The following is a 22,737-nucleotide window of genomic DNA, read 5'->3' on the forward strand; positions in this document are numbered from 1 at the left end:
TGTCAGATCTCACAGCCCAGTCTGTTCAGTGGTACATCTCTGACCCGTCCCTTGATCGGGGACACTCCTGCCCTTCTTTGTCTCTTATGACATTGACATTTGGTTGAAGCCCAGCTCCCTGTCCCCATTCAGGATTTTGCCATGTTTACCCGAGCACATTCAGGTTGTGATCCCAGATGAAGATGTGGGCACGTGGTGCCCTCCTCATGGGGCTCGGTCCAGAGCGGTCCCCTCTCTGGGCTGTGTGGTTACTGTTTCCCCTGCATGAAAGCAGGCGGAGGAACGCCAGGCTCTGCAGTGTCTGCTCCTCGTCATCCCGGGTGGCCTGCACTCAGGGTCGCGGCCTGGCCCGGCTTCTCTGGGACAGTTGCAGAAGGGCAACCCCACACCAGCTCCCCCGCCTTCTGCCATGGCCAGCACCCTCTCACTCATTTGTTCGTTCATTCCTGTATGTTATCTATCGTGTTATGTTTATTTCATTGTTTATTTACACCTATTTGTACTGGAATGGACTCAGGGATTCTTGTTTTACAACAGTTTATAATTATTTCCTCTTCCCAATTATCTTACTGCTCAACTTGTCCTAGATTTGGCCAGTCTTTCGTATGGGACCTTGTCATTTTCTTGATGCTTTTCTTACTTGGATTTAAATGGACGCCTGCAGTTCCCCCGCTCCCACGGGGTCTCCCAGCAGCCGTCTTCCACATGCACACCTCGCAGCTGCACGGTGAGGGCCCCGGCGGCACAATCCATGTGAAACAGTTCAGAGGCGCCTCGCCCACCGCACACAAAACAGCCGACGGGAAGGTCTGTGTGAGGTGTGTCCCTGCCCGCCGCTCAGAGGAAGGTCTGTGCACAGGCCAGCTTTTAGGATCCGAACGCTTCCACTCCTCTCCGAGCGGGGACACGTGGTCTGGGAAGGGGGAGGGCCGTGTCCTCCCCATAATCAAGAGTGAGTTATTAAGCACGAGGGAAAGGACGGAATCCCATTCGGTGCTCACTCCGGTATGTAGTCTCTACCTGGTTTGCTTTCGCCTGTCAGAGCCAGGGGTTGCCGAGGGCCATGGAGGAAAGGACCTGGGCTTTGCAGCTGGAGACGGCACTTTCCTGGCCAGGTCACTGCCACTTAAGGTCCCCAGCAGCTGTAGACTCTTAGGGCAGTGAGGGCTCTGGGCTGGGTTATGGGAGCCTCGACACGGGCCTTCTTCTCTAATGCATTGTCTGTGTCCCAGCGCCGCCGTGGGACTCAATCATTATGGCCTCTGATCTCTGCATCTTCTCAGAGCGTCTCCATCACCACCTTTCCAGCTGGGATCAGAGTGCTGAACCCCTTGCGTGTAGTTAGGTGCTTGAGGCTGGAGCTCCAGTCTGTACCCACGTTCTGTGACAGAGTGCTCAGCACTGACCTCCACAGGGGACTTAGGAGCCAGCACTCATGGTGTAAGATGTCTCCATCGGGGTCCTCAGGCCGCAGTGCTTGGGCACGGCCACCTGCTCTGACAGGGCCCTGTGCTGCCGGGCAGAATGCCATCGGGGGGCAGGGAGAGGACGAGGGGAGGCGCCTGAGGCCCTCCCCCGTCGTTCAGGAAACCAGGGCTGTACGCGGGGCCTTGGTGCCGTGTGAAGACTGGCGGCTGATGGAGGGTCTGCGCGGCCGAGGGAAGGCTGTCATCCTGGGGACTGGCTTGGGCTCCGCCACACCTCACGCTCGCCTCGGGGAGGGAGGTGTTCTTCCCCCTCCCCCCGTGGCTCCCCACAGCCATGGACCTGGGGGTGCAGACCATCCTGGTAGAGGTCTGTCAGCACACTGCTCCTGCTCTTGGACTTGGGATATGTGTGTCGCAAGTGAGACTGAGGGATGTGAGCCTCTGGAGACGGCACTTACGCAGTTTGGGGAATGCAGATGCTTGCGGGGGACGAATCCTCTCCTGGAGATTTGCAGACAGAAAGAACTGTTAAAACGGAAAGTGGCCCATTCCCGGGTGGGGCCCTGCCCATGGGAGGGCCCTTGAGGCCTCGCTCAGGGCAGAGCCTGTTCCAGCTGCACTTCTGGGGAGGTGGCCCCGAGCTGTGCAGGTGGGGCAAGGGGGTGAGGGCCCCCAGCCTGCAGCTGTGTCAGTGCTTTGAGCCACTGCAGACACCATGGCTCATGCTGACAACCAGAGCCTTCTAGAAAAGCGAGGACATGTGATCCGTTTGCAGCAGGAGTTCTCTTGGTGCCAGAGGACTGTGCCACAGAGGTCAGGCACCCCAGAGGTGCCAGGTTGCGTCCAGGTGACTGGATTTACATGTTGGCCTCCTAAGAGTTCTCTTTGTGAGCGAGGCTTGCTGGGCTAGGGGACATTTCTCCTTTGTGAGGAAGGTGCGATTCTGCTGGCTTGGCCCCACTCCGAGAGGCCTGTCCCCACTAGGGAACTGCTTAGAGCATCTGGAAGAACTGGCATGGCTGTATTTGACCAAGGCTGAACATTGCCAGCAATCATTAGCTGTTCCTTCTTTGCATTTTAGTCGTCACTGTTCCCACTGTTATTTCATGGAGGCCAACTGGACTGCGCGCTACTGCACTGCGCTGTCCTCTCGGCCTCACACCTCACTAACGGGGGACAGAGACGGTTGGAGACAAACACAGCATCTCAGCCGGCGTCTCGGAGCAGGCAGTTGGCCTGTCCCTGGAGAAGAGCCTTCACGACTCAGGCAGCCCGAACGTCCACGTGTGACTCACCAGTGGTGGCGAGGTGCTGTCCTTAGAGGTGACGGGTGCCTGGTGTGCAGAGCAGCGCGTCCTTGCCCTGTAACTCACGGTGCGCTTGCGGCGTGCTGGGCCGGTTGTGACCACAGCCCCGGGAGTGAGCCACAACGTCCCGTTCACCTCACGTGAGCGTATCCTGTCTCCAGACTCCGTTTCTCCCCAGGATGGTAGATCTCCCTAGAAACTACGACACTCCATCCAGACTGGCCCTTGCTTTTTGCTTTTGTTGGCCAACATCAGAACCGTCTTCTGCTGTGAGATAGTCTGTGCAGAGAGGGCAGGGGTGGCAAGCTGGTCCCCAGCCCTCCCGGTCCGTCTGTGACCCGTGGTCGTGAGCGTGGGCGGGTGGCCACAGCTCTGTGTAGGAGCAGTGGGGATCCAGGTGGCTGGTGGGGGTGCCTGACAGCTCTGAGCGTGACCGCAGCGCCCGGGAGAGGCCCCAGCAGTGCTGCGGCTGGGCCTGTGTCCCCAGCGCCCAGGGCCAGTACTGTGAGTCTCTGCTGGTGCAGCGCAGGCATCTACACCGCACCGCTCAACTTCACGTCCGACTGCTCGGTGCTGTCGGGAATGACTGCCTTCAGGGCAGTGTGGCAGAAGCGATTCAGAGTCGACATGTTTGTCTTCTGCTCAAGGTACAGTCGCAGTTTGTCCCTGAAGGTCTCCCCAAGAAAGCTGTAGATGAGGGGGTTCAGGCAGCTGTTGGAGAAGGCCGCCAGGTTGACGATGTGGCCAGTGAGGGGGTAGGCGTGCCGGAAGGACTGCTGGCAGGGTGCGGCCCCCGGCGGCGTGCGCTGCAGGAGGTGTACGCTGATGAGGACGTTCTCGGGCAGCCAGCAGATGAAGAAGACGAGCACCACCGCCACGATCATCCGCAGGGCTTTCTGCCTCCGCGGGCGCAGGCGGTGGTGCCGGTGAGCCTGGACCAGCACCCGCACGGTGAGCGAGTAGCAGAGGCCGATGATGGCGAACGGGAGCACGAAGCCCAGGGTGACCTCCAGCCACTGGATCTCCTTGACGTCCGCGAAGCAGAAGCACACGTCCCCGCCGTGCTGCAGGTGGACGGCGGTGAAGGGCACCAGGGTGACCGACAGCGAGGCCATCCAGATGAGGCCGCAGCTGAGCCTGGCGTGGCGCTTGGTGCGCAGCGGGCCGCAGCGCAGGGCCCTGGCCAGGGCCAGGTAGCGGTCGAAGCTCATCCACGTGAGGAAGAAGACGCTGCTGTACATGTTGACCTGCAGGAAGAGCGACATGAAGGTGCAGAGCGCAGCCATGTCGTAGTAGCGCTCGTGCAGGTTGAACACCTCGATCAGCGAGTCGGCCACCAGCGTGAGGTCGGCGGCCGCCAGGTTCACGAAGTACAGGTCAGGCACCGTCATCCTGTCCCGGAAGCTGATGTTCACGACCAGGATGAGCACATTGCCCACAAAGCCGATGGGGAAGAGGAAGATGGTGTAGAGGCAGGACAGGAAGAGCCCGACTGCGTACTGCTGCTGCTCCGAGAGCCCAGCTGTCTGGTTCGCTGGGGTGGCGCCGCTCAGCGCCTGGCACAGCTGGAGGGCTGCGGGGGTGCCATTGCAGGCGCCGGCACTCGGCTCCATGCCGATGACAGGCGCCAAGGCGTCACGGCCAGGTCTCCACGGCGGGCAGCATCAGGGCTTGCCGCGAGGCTCACAGCAACCCCTTCTGGACAGATAACACGCCTATCCTCAGAAGGAATGGTGCTGCTGCCCTTTGAGGGGGTCTGGGCACCTGTGGAAGCAGCTGGCGCCAGCAGCTCCTGCCAGTCTGGGTTTGCTTTGCATGAAGCTGAGCCCAGGGTGAGGTCCCCGGTGTCCGTGCTGCCAGCCGCTTCTGCCGGCGGGGCACCTGGGAGGGCAGAGGGAGAGGGTTAGTCCGCAGTGTGGGTTTGCAGGGCTGTCCGCCAAGGCCGCCGGAGGCGTATCGTCTTGGCGACAGTGGTCACTGGGCTGGGGCACAAGAATGAAGCGGAGGAAGCGCCCGTCTCCTCCCGCCGGCCCCCAGAGCCGCCGCGTCTAAATGGGGACCGGCCAGTGAGTCATCCTCACACTGACGGACGCCTTGTTTTTTTCTAATAGTCGAATAGCAGCCTTCTGAAGTAATGTGGGGGCGGGTTTGGAGATCCCAGGAAAACTACTGTCTGTCAGGAGAGAAAATAAAATTTATTCTAGCAGCTGTTGGAAAGAGAAATACAGGAAGGAAAAAACCCAGCTTTTCTGAAAGATGGTGGATTCAGAGCTCTGTGGAGATTGGAGCAGAATCTTTTCTCTTACAATAAAAATGATAAAAGAAATCTAGCTCTTCTGCTAATACTAGCACTAAGTTTGGATGCCAAAAATGAAACTTTTATTCATACTATGGAATTGAAGGAATAAAAAATGGGAATTGCTTCAGGAAATAATACTGAAGTTTTATTCCCTGTTGTGACTTGTGACAACTTACTGTAAACCCTAAAGTATTTTTGTAATGCTGTTTGTCACCAAGAAACCTTCCAACTTGCTTCCGCCAGGGCCAGCGCCTGCTACTCACCTGCAATGTGGGCTCCCGGACCTGGGCTGTGTCACGCAGCTGCCTGCTCATTCTCTGTGGCTCTGCCAGGGCCTTTGGTCGGTGCCTGTGGTATTTGGGTCATCTCAGCTGGGGAGGGGGTGCTCCTGGTACCAGGACATCCTGCGGTAACCCCAGGGAGGGATCCAGCCCGATGGCAGCAGGCCAAGGTCGAGAAACCCACAGTGAACTGACTGGTCACTTTAAAATGGATTTGAATTGTTTTACTTCTGCGTCTTTGTTTTACCCTGTGAGATCATCAGGAATCATTTTTAAAGTGTTACTGAGGCCCGACTAGACATTTGTTGAGCTATTGCTTGAAAGTACTGCTTCAGCAAAAAAGGAGAAATGACAGAGATTAATCACAGCCATGGTGTCAGGTATTTGAAGTGTGGTGTACCCACGGCTTTGCTGGCGTGGACAAGCTGGATTCCAGTAGCACCCTGTTTAATGCCTCTGTGCTTCATTGCTTAGCAAAAACTGCTCAGACTCTGTTGTGCTCTTTAAATGTGGAAATTCTGCAAGGTTTTGGACTGCGTTTTAGAGAAAAGCTAAAAGGGGAGTGGAACCTGCCACAGGCCCCTGTCGCTCCCTGGAGTTGCTAAGACAGACCGCGTGGGAAACCTCAACCGAGCCCTTCCCTGCCTTCCTGCTCATTGGAGACTCCGCTCCTTGACAAACGCTGTCAATGGTCTCGCTCAGTATTAAATCTACTGCTGACAGCGTCCTCAGAAAATGGACCCAGAATGTGTAAGTAGAAAGGTGAGTGTTGAGCAGTTTCATATTGTTTGGTTTCAGATTTCCACTGCTCGTCCAGATCATGAGAAATGGCACATTTCTGACAGAGGTAGGAGGCCTGCGTGTTTGTAAAGGAATGTGAATCCACCTGTGACTTCCTGGGTAGGCAGAGTGACTGCAGGGCTGTGCTGTAAAGCAGAGTGGGGTCATCTCAGGCCCTTGCTTGAACAAAAGATGACAGAATACTGGATAACAGTGGTTTTTGGCGTGCGCTAGGAAAGGAGCCCAGGTGCAGAGCCTCCCTTTCCCCAGGCACACTGAGATCCTTAGAGCAAAGCCTGGTTTGTCCCACGTGGGGCGTGGCTCTGCCTGGCTTCTGGGAAGCCTCGCGCCCCTCTCCCCAGGGGGTGCCCAGTCTCCCCACACCTGCATCCAGCCCTCCATCTGGGTACCCACCCAAGGCGGAGCCCAGGACAGACCCACCTGTGCCGCCACCAGCGGCCCGACTTCGTGTGGCCTCTGAGCAGAAGCTGCTGTCCTCAGCCGCTCCAGCGCCAGCTCCATCGTGGAAGCCAAGACCTGCCTGTCATTGTCACAAACGGCCAGAGCCCGTGGTGCAGCAGCCAGCAGGCTTTATAGGCTTCCCAGGGCCGCCCAGCCCATTCTGCTCTGTACCGGCCACAGCCTCCTTACAAGGCCAGCGTTAACCATTTTTTTGCTGGCCGTTTTTCTCTCACACTGGCAATGAGCTCAGTCCCAGTAAACGTTTCTACGGAAGTTTCCAGTTTAACTGCTTTTCTTCACTCACCGATACCATTTTTTTCAAGTTGGAAGGATTGTAAGTAGGTCTTGTTTATCCTTCAGATAACCTATCATCATGTGTTGAAACTTAAACATTCTTGCTTGTTTTAACAACTGGCTGGCTTTAGAACTAAGCACTGTATTTCCTGCGCTTAGAGAGTAGCACGTGAGTCTATACAGGAAAGGTAACCTAGGCATTTTGTAAGGACATTCACAGAAAGAAATTTAAACCCAGGAAGCAGCAGGTCTTTGGGCAAATAAACTAGGAATCAGCCGTCCTGCTCTGAACCTCAGCCGTGTCTCCGCTCTCCCCTGCCCCTTGCTCCTGAGCCCACCTAGTGCACCTGTCCTGCAGGTGACAGACCCAGGAGGCCCCCCCCACCACAGCGCCCCCTCCTCCGAGTGCCGGCCGTGTGCTCCGGCCTGTGTTTAGGTGGGGGGCCTCCGAGCGCCCCACCTGCTGGTGGTTGGCGTTTTACCACCGGCCTGGAGAAGGACGGGCAGAGCTGTGTTGGGAGGGCCCATGTCCCCAGATGGTGTGGGGCAGGGCTGCAGAGGTGTGCGCCGGCCTCCCACGCCAAGGTGTGCGGTTTCACAAGCCTTACCTTTGAACTGCTCTCATACTTTCCTCTTGGTGTCTTTTTCCCGTTTTGAGTTTTTGAGGCTGTGGGGTTGAACCGTGAGTGGTCTTTTGCATCACCGAATATGAAGAAAGTGAGTTGCTGCCGTGGACCTTCCCAGAGGACAGAGGCCGCTGACAGGCTCGAAGCCACGGCCGCTGGAGGGACGGGCTGGTCAGGCACACGGGGAACCCCGGTTCCGTGAGGCCCAGGCCCCAGAGCGCCACGAACCTTGTTGCTTTCGTGATGGGCCTCTTGCTCATGAGCTTGGTGGCGTTCAGAATGATAATGAGTCACCAGACACGTGTTGTGAGAAACACACACATAGTTTTCAACAGAGAATTCCGAGTTATACTTTTTGTGGGAAAACACTACCATTCAGGGTTCGCCCCAGCTTTAGAATCCAGCCATGATTCTCAGGTGTTAGTTTCCTAAACATTTGAGTGACATGATAACATAAATGAAAATGATTTGATTTTAGACATATTTTCGGCAGCTGCAAACTCAAGATGATTTCAGTACCAAAAATGCCTGAGCCACCATTTTGAAAGAGATGAGTCATGAGAAAGTACTACTTCCTCCGCAGCTAAATAAATAAATAAAATAAAACCCAAACCTTGAAATAGCCAAACATGCCACATAAAAATAGTCGCTCACCTCTTGCACTTCCACGGCTGTCCCCGGCGAGCACGCCACCACTGCAGCTTCGCATTTTCTGTGGAATTCACTTTGGGGCGGATGGTCCTGTGGCTTGTTTGCTGGTTTTGTGCTTACAACTTCTTAGGGCCACCATCCCATTAGGGCCCTGGGTGGTTAAATAACTTGTCAGTCCGCACGTGACTGGTTAGTATAGGCAACCGGACCCCAATTTTAGGAATTTCAGTCCAATGAGCACGAGTTACTCTTCGCGGGAGCGCAGACCGATGGTGCACACCGGGTTCTGCCGGGGGAGGGTCCATCCAGTTCCCGGGGGGTGCTTATGGGTAGAGCGTTCTGGGATGCCAGGCTGAATGCCAGGCTGAATACCAGGGTCCTTGTCCCAGCTGCACCTGAAGTGATCCCCGAGCTCCGTCCTCAGGGAGGCTCAGGAGCCACGGGAAGTGGCTTCTCCCCCCGCCTCCCATCAGTTCTCATTTGTCTTTTTAAAGTTGAGTTTTCTTGTAGACGTTCTCTTCGGGGTTCGAGCGTGCTCCCATGGCTAGAAAGCCACCTCCTCCGAGTTGTCCTGGTTCTTTTGGCTCCAGAGCTTTCTCGTGGCTCTGTCTTTGAAAAGTGGCTGTTCTCAGTGTCCAGTCTGTCACAGGGTGAGGGGTAACTGGGTCAGTCATGGGTCCCGTGGGTCCGGTTGTTGGGGTCTGGGCACCCTGGTGTGGGAACACTTGGGCTCCCCGCCCGCTCGCAGCAGCAGGGCCTCTTTCATGCCTCCAATATTGGGCTTTTGCTTAAAGAAAGGACCCTACTGCCGAAAAGAAAATGTGTGAAGACCACTGATTTCCATTCTTGTGGTGGTTTCTAAAGTATTCCTTTTTAGCTGAAATACTTAGAAACTCAGTGGGGTCGAATTCTCCAGGCTCACCTTGTACATTTGCTGCCCAGTCCTAGGACCAGCCATTTCCCCAAGGAGCCCCTTGTGCATGTGAACTTTCAATCACCTTGTTTACTTTTGAAACTAGCAAGCTGTTGGCATCTGTCCTTGTGTTTTTATACATTAATTTAGGTCCTTCCAGTTCTGGCCACGCATGAGTAATTCAAAGGAACTTGTACTCCTGCCGTAAACCATTAAAAACCAGCTGAAACATGAGACAGCTGTTTTCATACACTGGAGCCATAGTCGGTGCAGGACTTTCACGTGAGAGGGGTCAGTGTGGGGACCCGGTGCCATCGGGCCCGTCCCAACAGCACAGGAGGGTCTGCCAGGTGGAGGGGCAGTGATGGGCTTTCTTTCTGGGGGCCGAGGCAGTCGCACTGGCAGGGCACAGCACTGGAGAGGAGGGAGCTGCGGTGACAAAGCCCTCCCGAGGCCTGGGTGGCAATCCCTGGAGCCTTTGGCTGAATCTGTGCTCACAGGGCATGAAGATGCTCCCGACCGACCAGCAGGAGCGCAGCGACCCCCAGAGCTCCGGAGGGCCGGCTGGCCAGCGTTTCACCTGCACCAGCCAGACCACAGGACGCCATTGAACATTTATGGGAACAAGTAGGGACCCGAACAGGGCATCTAAGTATTCAGGCTGCTGGAGACCTGACCACAAAGCTTCACAACAACCCTCGGAAGAATCGCGCTGACCTACAAGTGCTGAGGTGCTTGCCGGAGTCATTACAAGTACCTTCAGAAAGGACAGTGAAGTTCAAACGGTGAGCAGGGAACGTTCACAACGTCCAGCGGCTACTGAGAATGCCTGCACCACACGAAGCAGCAGCTTCACACTCAGCCTGACGCTGCTTGTCCGTGTGGACGGTGCTGGTGGAGGACAATGTCACTCTCCACGTGACCCACTGTGTCACCTGTGCTTCCTCTGTCCCCGCGTGGGCATGCGTGAGCACACCAGCCCATGCATGTGTCGCACGTGAGACATATTTTATCAATACGTGAGAAGTGAAGAAGAAGTAGAAGGGGAGTTTTTTTGAAAGCATTTAATATTTTAATGGTATATTAGAGAAGCTACTTATATGTATAAGATCCAAATCCTCATTCTTCCAAAAAGGAATATAAATATGTAAACATGGAAAAGATAAACTCACAAAGGCATTTTTTGTTCTTTAGTTTTCAGATTAACATTAAAATACTCATTAAAGTAGACAGTCCAGACAATGGACTATTACTCAGTGCTAAAAAGAAATGAGCCATCAGCCATGGAAAGACATGGAGGAAACTTGAATGCATGTTACGAAGTGGAAGAAGCTAATCTGAAAAAGCTACACACTGTGTCATCCCAACTGTACGACGTTCTGGAAAAGACGAAACTATGGGGACAGTGAGATCAGGTTGTGGGGTGGGGCTGGGGGAGAAGATGGGGCACAGAGATGTTGGGGTCGTTAGTCTAGGATGCTGTGGTAGGCGCGTGTCATTATTCATCCCGTACACCAAGAGTGATGGTAATGTAAGCTGCGGACTCTGGGTGACAGTGATGTGACAGTGCAGGCTCTTCCAACATACCCAGTGCACCGTCTGGTGGGGAGGTTGGTTGTGAGGAGGCTGCGCGAGGGCGGGGGAGGGGAAACCTCTGAATTCCTCTTAATTTTATGGCAAACCTAAACATGCTCTTGAAAAGTGGTCGTAATAAAAAAAAAAAAAATGAAGCTCTGTAGGCGTAGGTTCCACAAAGCCCAGAGAGCCCTTTCCTTTGCCTGTCTCTTCTCTATTCAACCCTGAAAATCTTAAATCCAGGTAGAATGATGATGACCTTTTAGAGTACGATCAATTACCGCACTTCGTGCCGTTATTTTCATGTGTTCCTGGCCTTTCTGACAACACATCAAATAGAACAGATGGTGCTTTGGGAGCAGCTTTTCACTGCCCTTCCCAGAGCCCCTGGCGATGGGCACGTGGCCTGCCAGGTGACAGAAGCAAGGAGGGCTGTCGGGGGCTCACGCCCATCCTGGTAGTGCTTATAAGGCTGTGTGCGTGGTTCTCGGACCTCAGTGAGGATGATAAACTTACAGACACAAACCTTGTTCGTACTTGGCAAGATTTACGTGGTAGCTGAAGATTAAGCAACTACGACCACTTAGGACCAGATCATAAAGTGTCTCGAATTGTGCCTTTTTCTCTCAGTTCCTTCTTGGTTGTTTGGTTGGGGTAGAGCCAGAGAAAGACGCCAGCCAGCAGGCAGGCCAAGCCGGACCCCCTCCACCGTGCCACGCATCCCCACCCACTCTGCCTGGGAGTGGTGGCTTCTCCCACGTCCTCCGCCCCCTTCACTTGTGGGGCGTCCTTTAGTGTGTTGGTTTGGGCCAAGGCCTCATGCGTAAATCGAGTCGAGTGCCAGAAAGCTAGTATTTAATACGTGTCTTCCGGTCCTGTCCCCCCCACCGGCACACTGAGTTCCAGCAAATACACAGTGTTCCCCAGCTGCCAGGAACGTCCCTCACCTGCCGGTCAGGCCCATTTCCGGTGGGCGGGGCTCGGACCTCACTCCATCCTCACTGGAAGGAGAAGCCGCTGCTGGCCTCCCTCCTCTCCTGCACCTTCCGAAGAGACGCCCTGCAAGGGTCAGCAGTGCCAGCCTGCAGGGTTTGTGGAGGAAGAGGGTCACCAAGGAGTTCACGCAGCTCTCCCCAAACAGGGCCAGCTCCGCAAGGCTCAAGAGGAGCTCGTCCTTGGGCGAGCCGATGTCCTCCTGCAGCTTCAGCCGGGCCCGTTGCAAGAGGGCGATGTTGTAGGGGAGTCGGCAGGCGAATGTGGTCAGGGCGATGGCCACCACTGCTGGGTGAGCAGAGCCTGCGTCCCTCCGGGGCCACTGGACGGCCAGCAGAGTGAGGAATGCCAGCTCCAGGATGAGCGCAAGCCCGCAGCCCAGGCCAACCTTGACAATTTCATACTCCGGCCAGGCGGTCAGAGGGTCCAGCTGGCACAGAGTGGGTCTGTGCAGCTCCCCGGACGTGCCCAGCAGGGACACCACTCCCAGGGAGCTGCAGAGGGCACAGCCCCCAAGGGCGGCCAGGCCCCACACAGGCCCAGTGGCCCCCTTGGTGTCCATGCGCAGACAGGACGAGGGGCCCTGCCGCAGGAACACAAAGAGCATGGCCAGCTGCACATACTGGGCATTGAAATAGCAGACGTTGGACAGAAAGGAGAGGGCGGCACAGCCCAGGTGGCTTGTGGCCAGGTAGTCCGGCCGGTTGGCAGCGGTGAGTGAGAGCAGCGTCACCAGCACGTTGGTGACAGTGAGGTCTGCGAGGAACGCATCCAGGCGCCCCAGCCTGGCACGGCCCCGAATGAAGGTGGTCAAGTTGAACAGTCCGGTTAGCAAGCTCACTGGGACGAGCAGAGCCACATAGACTTGCGCACACCTGGAGATGATGCCCTGTGAGGCGATGACGTCTTCTACTGCTGCGGAGACGCGGCTCGGGTAGCGTACCCAGGACATGTTGCGGGAGCTCATCCCGGCAGCGCCGGCCTGTGACAGAAGCACACCCCATGGCGGTTACCGGCTCTGGCTGCGGTTCCCTGCCTCACCTTTCTGGACACTGCCTGCACTCCCCTCACCCCACCCACACGGCTCTGATAGCTCTCAGCCCGAACGTGAGCAGCAGGGGTCCTCCCCTGCCCCCCCAAGGGTTCAGGGAGGGATTTGTGGGGGCTGCAGTTCTAGGACCCGGACTTGGAGCCCATGCAATGCACCCTGCTTATTTCAGCTGGGGCGTCTGCTCTCGTGCAGGAAATGGCCAGAACCCACATTGCTTGGAGGCTGGGCAGAGTGAAGTTGGCATGAGTTGTTGGCTTTTGAACCCAGAGAAGTTCTGACTGGTTCTGGCCGACGTGAGGGACCCTGCAGGTTGTGACGCTTCCTACCCTTTTGTCTGCCAGTTTTATTGCAGCTGAGCTGTCAAGACCAAGGTTGGGGCTTTAAATAACACTGCTCACAGGCTCAGAGCCTTCCTAGCTCATCTTTTGTCACGGGAGTAATTTTGTTTCCATATAAATGTCCTCTCCCCCTTAAATTTAACTAGATAGCAGATGAGGCTGGGAGATAACGTCACTATTTATTCAAAGAACACTGAAGGCGATAAAATTGGAAACTTAATTCTAACGGAGCGCTCCAAGGTGGGCCTGGCTCCACAGCCAGCTTTCATTTACTCTGTGGGGCAGCCGTGTGTGTGTGTGTGTGTGTGTGTGTGTGTGTGTGTGTGTGTGTGTAAGCAAGCACGTCCTTGCTTTGGGCCAGGCTGGCAGTCACACAGTGTGACCACAGATTGCAAACATGTAATTCGGAAGTAGAGCCAAAGTGGATGGCTTCTCCTCCCAGCGTGTAACACTAGAGGAGCAGGCTACACATCGCCCAGACTATCTGGCACGTGGGTCTCTGCACACACAGCTTTGCCGTGGCCTTTTCTTACCGTTTCATGGGAAGTGACATGACTAGAGCCAGGCAGCCATCCAGAGGAGCTGCCTTGCTCATCTTGTTCCTTGAACCTTTGGGGTGGGCCAGATACGATTGTTTCCTAAACAGCTGTGTGTAACGAGCACAGCTGAGGACATCTGATCACAGCAGTGAAGGTGACGGCCCTTCTGTCTGAGGGTGGCATCAGTAAGCAGCCAGGAGCAGCTCAGCCCGTCAGCTCCTTCCAGTGCGAATTCTTTCTTCCTTTCATGTAACTATTCCTTTCCTTTTTCTCATAAAAATCATCACTTTCTTCCTGTAATTGGGACATTCTTTGGGCTTCTACCGGAATCTGTGCTCCTGCATTGCATGCTTTGCCTCTTGAACTGGGCTCTTGTTTTTAGGTTGTCGGTGTCACCCACACGTGCCGGTTCACAGGTGCACTTTCGCAGCTACGTGGTGAACGGAGGCACTGTATAAATGCTGATGTTGGTGTATGAACAGCATTCTCGGCCCCATACTACCCCCGTGCTCTGTCCCACGGGCCTGAAGACACGATTTGTACCCACACGTTCTCCAGGGTGTGTCTCCAGGTATGTCCTGCTCTGAGATACAGTGAGTTGTGATGTTTTCCATGTCCCAGTGCTTAAGGGGGTGAGTGATGTCCCGGACATGCAGTGACATCGGAATTAAGAGGAGTGGCTGGGCCGAGAGGAAGTAATTGGAAATTTTTATTTAATTCAGGCAAATTGGACAGACTCTCTTGCAAATGTTGCCCACAGGTCAGTCCCGGTGTCCGGTCTCTGCAGCCAGCCAGTGCTGCACGCACTTCCTGGGGTTTGTTGTCGGGGCCACCCCTGCTTGTGGCAGGAGGACGCGTGTGTCCCAGCCTGGCCTGAGAACAGATCCTGGACTCTGGCCCGATGGAAAAGCTTGTTGACTACTTCTTGCTGCTTTCTGTGCTTTTCTCCAAAGGCAAGGGGCCTTCCTGGGGATGAGGAGCTCCAGCTTTGCGATGTCCTCTTTCTCCCCCTGGTGACAGGTCTCACGGGTCCCCAGACGGGGGGGTGCCCTGCGCTGACACCGACTTGCCGCCCACAGGCTACCTAAACTCTCAGGCGTCAGCTGCCCACACTGCTCAGCAGGCACCGGAATCACCACCTCCCAGCTTGGGGACATCCAAGGACAGGACGTCCGCGTAGGACCCCCTCGCCCAGGCCAGCAGGGTGTGCGCTGCGCTGCGCTCGCCTCTCCATGCTGCCCTGCCCCAGTCCGTGTGTTTCGGGCTGTGGTCCTTTTGCCTCAGGGCTCTGTGAACAAGGGCCCAGGGCTCACGGCCTCCAGGGCTGTACACACCCAGACAGGATCCCCATCTTGTACTTCCTTTGCCTCAGATTCGGGCCCAGGAGTGAGGTATCCTGGTGCCCTCACTCAGGTGACCCCTGAGTGTCCCTGAATCCCTGGTCTGGGTGAGGGCAGTCTGATGGAGACTCAGTGAGCTCACTCGTTGTCACCCGCCTCCAGGTCCCAGGGGCTCCGAGCCCTGCTCCCAGCGGTGTGCCCCGGGCGCGCACACCTTAAGGAGCCCGTCCTGCTGCGGCCTCACTCACCCACGCCCTGCCTCACAGTCGGAACAGGCCAAGTCCTGCCAGAAGTCAAAGGGGATGCCCAGGGCGGGGCTTGCTCAGCCCCCTTCCCTGCCGTGCCGGGCCACCTCTCTCCTCACCGCCACTTTTGGTTTTTACTTGGAAAGATAATATAACAACATATTTTCTTGTGAAATTGTCCACAATTCCGGCTTTTCCACCCAACCTCCCACCCACCCACCCATTCCCGGCTCCCTCATATGCTGGGCTTCTCTTTGGTCTTGACAGTCTCCCCTGCAGCCCCCAAGAGAGAGGGTCGGGAGAGGGCGTGCACAGAGAAGAGACTGCAGTGGGCTCTTAGGAGTCAGGCCTGGTTGGTGCCCTGTCACACGTACTGAGTGCTTCCCAGGTGCCAGACACCAGTGGGACACTTTCTATGTAGTGATGTGCTCAGACCTTACAGCTTCCCACACACACAGCGCAGGTATAGGCAGAATCCCACCTCACGACTGAGGCAGCTCGTCGCCGTGGCGAGTCATTTGCGCCGTCACACAACAGTGTCTGACGTAAACCGGGCGCTTGGCCCGAGAGCCTGTGCTCCATTTACGTGCAGTGAAAGTTAATGTTGGGCACGGGCTGCAGTGCGTCGGCCTCGGAAACACCACGCGCGGCACAGAAAGGTTCCCTCACCCACACCCCTTGGGCTGCTCCTTGGTCACAGCCCACCCCAATCCCTGGCCCCTCTGACCGTTTTCTGTTCCTGTGCTTGACTCCTGCGGAATGTCGGGGGCACAGAGCCCACGTGAGTCTGGTGCACTGAGCGACACAGCGTGAGGTGCGTGGGTCAGTGTCGCCGCTGTGTTGCTCAGTAGCGTCGGGCTGCGTGGAGGCATCGCAGCTTGCTTATCCACTCACCGTTGGAGTGACATCTGGGTTATTTCCAGGGTTGGGCTGTCATGCATAAAGTTGCTTTAAATATTTGCACACAGGGTTTTATGTAAATTATTTTTTTGAGTGAATACCTCAGAGTGAGGTTGCAGGTTCTGCGCTAAGTGTGTGTTGAACTTTACGTGAATATTGACGTGAGTATTTCCCCCATGGCCGTACTGCTTTGCATCCCTGCCAGACCTGCCCTTTAACTGTGCTGTACGCTCCAGCAAAAGCAGAGCTTCTTACCTGAGGCTTGTAATTTCCTGGGAAGATGGGCTGACCCTCCAGGTCAGATCCCGGGGCTTGTCTGCTGCGTTTCAAGCCGAGAACCGGAGCTTCCGGGGTCCTTCCCTGAGCCACACAGAAGGCTCCCCTGGGAGCTCCCCGAGGCCAGAGCCTTGAGAATTTCTGTTCTTTATAGCAGCTCATGGCTACAGCTCCTTAAATAGTCTTTCAGAATGGCTCTAGGAAGCATGGGCCCCACCTTACCCAGGATTGCTTCCCCAGAGTTAGCAGGTGGGGACGTGACAGCAGCCTGTCCTAATGAGGGGGACCAGTATTTCCCGGAGGACGCCAGGGGAAGGACGGGGAGCAGGCTGACACATGGGGAGTGCTCCCCATGCCTGCCCGGGGTCCCTCCAGCCCCCCGGATCCAGGCCTTGCTCTGCTGGGCCCTTCTCATGGCAGCTGCCCTCCCTTTCGCTAATCACTGTCAGTTCCACACATGTAGACCTGTGTATACATGGTTGGGTTTTACATCCAGTGGGAGTTCTGCTAATTCCACTTAGCACTTTGGTTATTAAATGGTTTCCATGCTTCTGCAGTTTTATTGTCATCTAATGGGTGAGTAATTACCGTAGTGCTGTGACAATAACTTACTGACAGTCCCCCTACTGTGGACTTTGGTTTCTGACTTTGCCATCGTGGGTCCCTTCCAATCCCGTGCTTGAGCCCAGGAAGCCTCACAACTTGGTTTTCTGTGTAAAAAGAGGGCAAACCTGTGAGGTCAGGAGGCTGCCAAGTGACTCTGCATTGTCCTCAGCTGCTGGATGGGGTGAGGCCCCCTGAGAGCACATTGTCACCTGATGCCCTGTGGTCCCAGAATCGGGTCTTTCCGGAGCGGTCGTTCTCGGTGCCCGCTCTGGCTGTGGGTGCCTGCCTGCCACGAGCCCTAACACTGACAGCGTGAGAGTGGTGACCTCATGAGAAGGTGGTCGGTGGGGAGTGCAGCTTCCTGTCAGGGCGCCCTCCGGAGGAGGCCAGCTCCTTCCCCTCTGGCCAGCTCCTCCCTCCTTCCCTCTACCTTCTGGCGGGACTTGGCTTTCTTAGTGCCTTCTGGTCTTGGCTGCGAAAATGTTTCCATTCCAGTGCCCTTGCTCCCTGCAGACTTCGGGCAGAGACAGTGGTCCAGTGAGTCACCATGTCAGCCCGTGTCCCCATACGTGGCTGGGCGCTAGCTTGCACAGACACTGGGTGTGGCGTGCAACCTGGAGCTGAGGTCAAGGGGGCCTATGGGAGCCCGCCTGGGTCCCCGCCTCTGCCCACCACCCGGGGTCTGGGCCAGCGCGGGTGGCAGCATGACCTTCTGCTCCTGTGGACGGATGTCGGGCCCTTGCCTCCTCCCCCTGTCTGAGGTCCTGACTCAAACTCCAGGAACTGTCCTGACCGTCTTTTATGGCTGTTGGGGAAAATAACCTCACTGGAGGATGAAAAAGGTTTCCATTTAGCCTCTCTTGGGCCTTCCAAAGTGTGGTCCTTCTCTCTCTCTCCTGGACATACCTGTGGGCACACGCGCGCACACACACACGCCGCCAGCAGACATAGCGCCGTGGGCCCGGGAGCACCCCTTCCTCACACAGTGGGTTATGTGGCTCCTGCCGGGGCAGAGCACCCTGCCTCACCCGCCATCCCCACAGGCTTTGTAGGCGTATCTGCTTGCCTGGGAGCTCGTCAGGCAATCATCATCCCCACCGAGACTGTCATGATCCCCAGCAGGCAGAACCCCCCCCCCCACCCCGCCCCAGCCCCACTGTGATCTGAGGCAAAGGACTAAGCCCTGGCTCGCACTCAGTAGCGTACTCAGCACCATCTGCGTCTCTGCACAGCGGCTCGATGCAGATTTTATCAGACCAGGTGACCTGGCGCGGGTCTGTTGCCTCCCTCTGCTTGGGAGAGGATTCAGGGGTCAGGACCTTCCTTCCCGGAATTCACCTCATCCTGAACGTCAGCTGGACACTGAGCCACTTGTGCAGGAGGCTGGTGGGACTTGCATGGTCTGAGTACTGGAACCTTCCTTTCCAGGCTCCTTGCCCACCCCCCAGCACAGAAGCACAGCCCCTCCCCACAGCCGTCAGGAATGACCCTGCATCCTGGGTCCCATGCCCCATGAAAACGTGTGTTCCGGGCGTGCTTGCTGTGACACGCGCATTGTATTCTGCCAGACCGAGACTTGTCCGTAGTTTTGCCGCAGGAGGAAACCCCAGAGCGGTGACTTATCTGGCATCTCCAGGCGATGCCTGCATGCATTTCTGACAGTTGACAGACCTTTTCTAGCTCTGTGTTCAGGAGACCAAATTAGGATCACTGTTACTCTTCCCTTAATGAGGGGACCTCAGCAGTCTGCTCCATCATCCCCAGTCCAAATGCTCAAAACATACATTTCTTTACTTTTGTTTGGAACCAGCTGATAGTATAAACAGACTGGTTTTCAGAGAGAAACTGCTGCTGCTGTCCCTGACTACCTCTAAACAGCGCAAACGCAAACCCGAAGACAGGCACTTAGGTAGGCAAGCGGGGGTGGGTGGGTGCTGCTTCCCGCTCCACGCTCACCTGTGCGAAGACTCCAGCTCTCTGCCTGGGGTCGGGGTTCGTACACGGCCCAGCTAGGGGTCCCGCTCTGGAGGGAGAGGGCCCTGCTTCCAGCCTTACCTTCTCCTTCAGTTGTTCTGTGCTCATGGAAAACAGTTACAGCTCTGTAAGGAAAATAGGAATTCAGCCTTAAGTTATTCAGACCACACGCTGCATGTTAAGCCAAGTATGGCGTGGCCATGTGACCCAGAAAATTCAGGCGGACCTGGGGAGGGAGGTAGCTGAGTGCTGCAGACAGACAGGAAGGCAGTGTGTGTGTCTGTGCTTCCCCATGGGCCAGACCGTCAGTGGTTTTCCTGTGGAGCCCACACGCTGGCCCGTTGCGAACAGTCCCTCCCAGAAAGCAGGCAACGTCTGCTCTGAAAATAGGACCCAAAGCCCCACCCAGAGAACAAGGGACGTGCTTACAACCTGTGTAGCTAAAGAAAGGCCCCCAGAGGCCCCCCCAGAGCCTCAGCTCCAGGGCCCTGGTGCCCTTGGCCCAGGGGGTCTGCCGTCTGCCCCTACTGGGGTGGACGTCAGGTGGCCAGAGTCCTGACCTTCTGCCTCCTCGCCCTGCAGGCCTGTGCCTGGACTCGCTGGGGTCACACGGAGTTAGGGCGCGGCTGCCCCAAGGACCACGTGAGAGCAGACCTCCCTGCTGCCCCCCTGCAGCCTCTCGCCGGTGGCGCCTGGCCGGGCACAGGGCAGGTAAGAGCTGTGGGGGGCTAACCGAGGACGAGGTCAGCAAGGCCCCGAGTAGCGGGGGCATCTGGAAGCGGCCGGGGCTCCCACGTTCCTGAAGGAAAGAGACTCTGCCAAGAGGAGGCAAGAACTCAGAAACAGCTCTCCCCACCCCCCAGCCCTGCTCTGAAACTTAAAGTGCACGTTCATCTTTAAACGCTGCCCCCACTGGGTGGCCACGTCCCTTCCATGAGACATAAGCCCTGTGGAGACTTAAGAGAAGGGGGGAGCTTTCTAAGCAGTGCCGTCAGTCGGGAGTCGCTGACAGCACCCACAGCCCACATGAGCTCCGTGGAAAACCCGTGGAGCTGCCAGAGAGGCTCTTGGACTGAGCCTGGGCTCGCGGAGCTGCTCGCTTGGGAGTGGGGAGGCTCGCGGAGGTTGAGGGCTGCTGAGGGGGCTGCCTGGTCTCCCCCGGAGAAGGGAAGCAGGCTCCTGGCAGTCTCACCGTCCTGGGTTCTCCTCCCTGCTTCCCGGGAGAGGAGGTGCCTTGTTATTGGACCTCACAGCCATTAGCTCCACCCTGTCCTGTGCACCCTTGGAAGGACCCAGCCTTGGGTCAGACGCCGATGGAATGAGCTGGGGCCAGAGTGGGAGGAGAGGCTCTGAGCTACCTCAACAGTGAGTGCCTCCCGCAGCCTCCTGGTCCGGCTGGAGAACCAGCCTCGGACAGGGCACTCAGGGCTCCTGGAGCCGGGGTGGCATGCACTAGCCCGGCCAGGTCACTGGGTTCCAAGTCGGAACTGCAGCTCCACGCCTTGCCCTGCACTTGCAAGCTGGTGACTGCGGGCTGCTCCCTTCTGTTGCTGCACACAGTTGTAAGGACCCCGTGCAATGATGGAGCAGGTGGGCCGTGTGGGACCGGGGTGGGGCCCTCCTGGGGACGGGCGGCGAGATGGGGGTCCTGCCAATGCCCCGCGTGGATGGTGCCAACTCCCTGGATGTGTGCTACATGCCTCGTTCCTGGCCTGCAGAGCCCCCTGTGGCCAGGCTCCCGCGATGCCAACGCAGAGGCACAGCTCACGTGCGACGAGCTGTGTCTGTGGAAACTGACAGGGACAAATGGGGGCCGTGCCTTCACGCCCTCCCCTCCCGGAGCCTGGACCCACCTCGGTCAGTCGGGGGTGGGTGTCCAACTCGGGGATGCACCCTCGTCACTCCTCATCTCATTTTCTCTTTACACGGTCCCAGCTCTGCACTGAGCAGGCTGTTGTCAACTTGTTTGAAGGGGCAGGACTCGTCCTGCGCGTCCCCCTTTCCCGGGACACGTTGTCTGGTGTTCCCTGTGTGCTAGCGCTGGACGGTCAGGCTCGTTCTCGGTGGCAACAGCACCTGCTCGGCTCGGCCCACGACATCTGCCGTGCTGTGCCGAGTGGCGTCCCTAGGTGGCCCTCTTCCACACAAAACTGTACATCCATGTTCACAGCAGCCAAAAAGTGGGAGCCGCCCACATGCCATTGATGGATGGATGGCTACGTCCATTCACACAGTGGAGTGTGATCGGCCATGAGGGGGCGGGACTGGGACACTCACCACAACCTGGACGAACCTCACAAACACGTGGTGAGAGGAGCTGGGCACAAAGGACCACAAATGATCCCACTGACATGAAGGGTCCACAGAAGCCCATCTGCAGGGTCAGGAAGGAGCTGAGCAGTTGCTGGGCGGTGCTGGGGGTTATGCTCTGTGTCACTTCCTGTGACACCAACAGAAGAAGACCCTTTGTCTTGACTGTCACTCATAAGACACCTTTACATGTTTAAAAACAGCCTTATCTGAGGTATATGTACACATCGTTCACCTGTTTTAAAAGTACAGTTAAGTGGTTTGTAGTGTGTTCAGAGTTGTGCCGCCATCACCACAACACTGCAGCTCTCCCCACCTCCCAAGGCTCCCTCCTGCCCGGCAGCCCCCGCCCCCGTCCCATCGCTGCTTGTCACTGAGCTGTTTATTCTGCCCTCCTGGCCCTGCTGCTTCTCAATCAGCAGAGGAAGGAAGGGGAAGCTGCCTATGGATTTATGTGGATCTCAGCACCAGCCCGGCCACTGCCTGGGGGTTTCTTGGCAGGTCAGGGGCTCAGAGGCCTCTGGGTGGTGCTCACCGGCCACCCTGCGGGGCTTGGCCTCACGGGGAATCCAGTGAGCCCCTGAACAGGGCCACCTGCCCGAGATCCCACTGCCCTGCCGGCTGCATCCTGTGTCTCAGCCTCTTCCTGGCCTCGGGCAGCCTGGGAGTCCGGGACACGGCCGGAGGCAGCTGCGGGCGCCTCCTTTTAGGGTTGTTCGCATGTCTCCTACCCCTGCTTCTGATCCTCCCACCAGTCTTAATAACAACAGGCTGACAGGCAGTCCCAGCGCAGCAGAGGCTAGACCCGCGTCTCCCTGCGGGCCCCTCATGAATGGGCCCCAAGGCCACTGCCATTCTGCGTTGCTTCTTTTGATAAAAAGTTGTTCCCAAACCCCCATCATTCTTTAAAGTCTACATTACCTATTTCTTCTTTGCATGTCTGTGCCCCATGACATGTGGTACATGCACCACGTGTTTGGCTTGGAGATGAGAAATTCCAGCGTGGAGTTGCCGTGTAAACATTGTGCACCGTCCGTCACCAAGCAGAAGTCCAGTGTCCACACCCACCCTGCTCCTTACCCCCGTGGAGCCGCGTCTGTGCGGGCCTCTCAGGGCCAGCGAATGCGCATGCATGTGCACACGTGTGGTGTGGGTGTGCGTGTGTGCATGCATGCAGAAAAGCACCGGTGTGCACTGAGCGCCTCTACTGCTGCTGTGAGGGGGTGTACACGCGGCATTTGCTGGGGGTTCTGAGCCGCGTGGACACAGTTCCTATAGGACATTCCGTTCCTCCTGCTGTTCAGCAACGCGTGACAGTGCACTGTTTTGCTTCAGCAGCTGGTTGGGGGTGAAAGCTTCCACAGAAGTCACTGAGTTATATCATGTGCTCACCATGTGGGAGCTGCGACGCCTGTGAGCAGCCTCCTGCGTGGCACCGAGGGCTCCCTGCTCCCTGCCAGGCCTCCGCCCGCCCTCCGCTCCTGAGCCGGCGTTCCTGTCCTCAAGGGTGAAGGTCCAGCGGCAGCCACTGGGGGGAGCTCCACAGACAC

At 56.8% G+C, this 22,737-nt stretch overlaps 3 protein-coding genes across 12 annotated transcripts in view; 1 reads left to right on the top strand and 2 right to left on the bottom strand.

Moving 5' to 3' along the window:
• Positions 1–22,737, top strand: part of C24H7orf50 (chromosome 24 C7orf50 homolog) — a 92,808-nt gene that overhangs the window by 21,883 nt on the left and 48,188 nt on the right. Inside the window, exon 1 of one of the 2 annotated variants that reach the window (XM_033095639.1) lies at positions 5,167–6,076. The exons of the other annotated variant lie outside the window; for it this stretch is intronic. Coding sequence (XP_032951530.1) covers positions 6,050–6,076 — 27 coding nt within the window. The 5' untranslated portion in view covers positions 5,167–6,049. Of the gene's footprint in view, positions 1–5,166; positions 6,077–22,737 lie in introns of those variants that run through there. 2 annotated transcript variants of the gene reach the window in all.
• On the bottom strand, positions 1,213–4,493 carry GPER1 (G protein-coupled estrogen receptor 1). The gene has a single exon (XM_033095635.1). The coding sequence runs from the start codon at positions 4,345–4,347 to the stop codon at positions 3,268–3,270; it is 1,080 nt and encodes a 359-aa protein (XP_032951526.1). The 5' UTR covers positions 4,348–4,493; the 3' UTR covers positions 1,213–3,267.
• LOC117016416 (uncharacterized) lies at positions 4,479–22,407 on the bottom strand. 9 transcript variants are annotated; one of them, XM_033095629.1, is made up of 4 exons: positions 22,109–22,407; positions 18,860–19,002; positions 8,131–12,590; positions 4,655–4,907 (listed from the first exon to the last, which is right to left on the bottom strand). In XM_033095629.1, the coding sequence occupies exons 2-3, from the start codon at positions 18,983–18,985 to the stop codon at positions 11,559–11,561; spliced, it is 1,158 nt and encodes a 385-aa protein (XP_032951520.1). In that variant the 5' UTR covers positions 18,986–19,002; positions 22,109–22,407; the 3' UTR covers positions 4,655–4,907; positions 8,131–11,558. The 9 variants fall into 9 exon arrangements, 7 of the variants coding, with proteins under 7 accessions (XP_032951518.1, XP_032951520.1, XP_032951523.1 ...); XM_033095632.1 differs by lacking the exon at positions 22,109–22,407 and adding an exon at positions 20,731–21,477; XM_033095631.1 differs by lacking the exon at positions 22,109–22,407 and adding an exon at positions 19,104–19,200.

The sequence above is a fragment of the Rhinolophus ferrumequinum genome, chromosome 24 (assembly GCF_004115265.2).
Source record: "Rhinolophus ferrumequinum isolate MPI-CBG mRhiFer1 chromosome 24, mRhiFer1_v1.p, whole genome shotgun sequence".
In the NCBI taxonomy this organism is placed as follows: Eukaryota; Metazoa; Chordata; class Mammalia; order Chiroptera; family Rhinolophidae; genus Rhinolophus; species Rhinolophus ferrumequinum.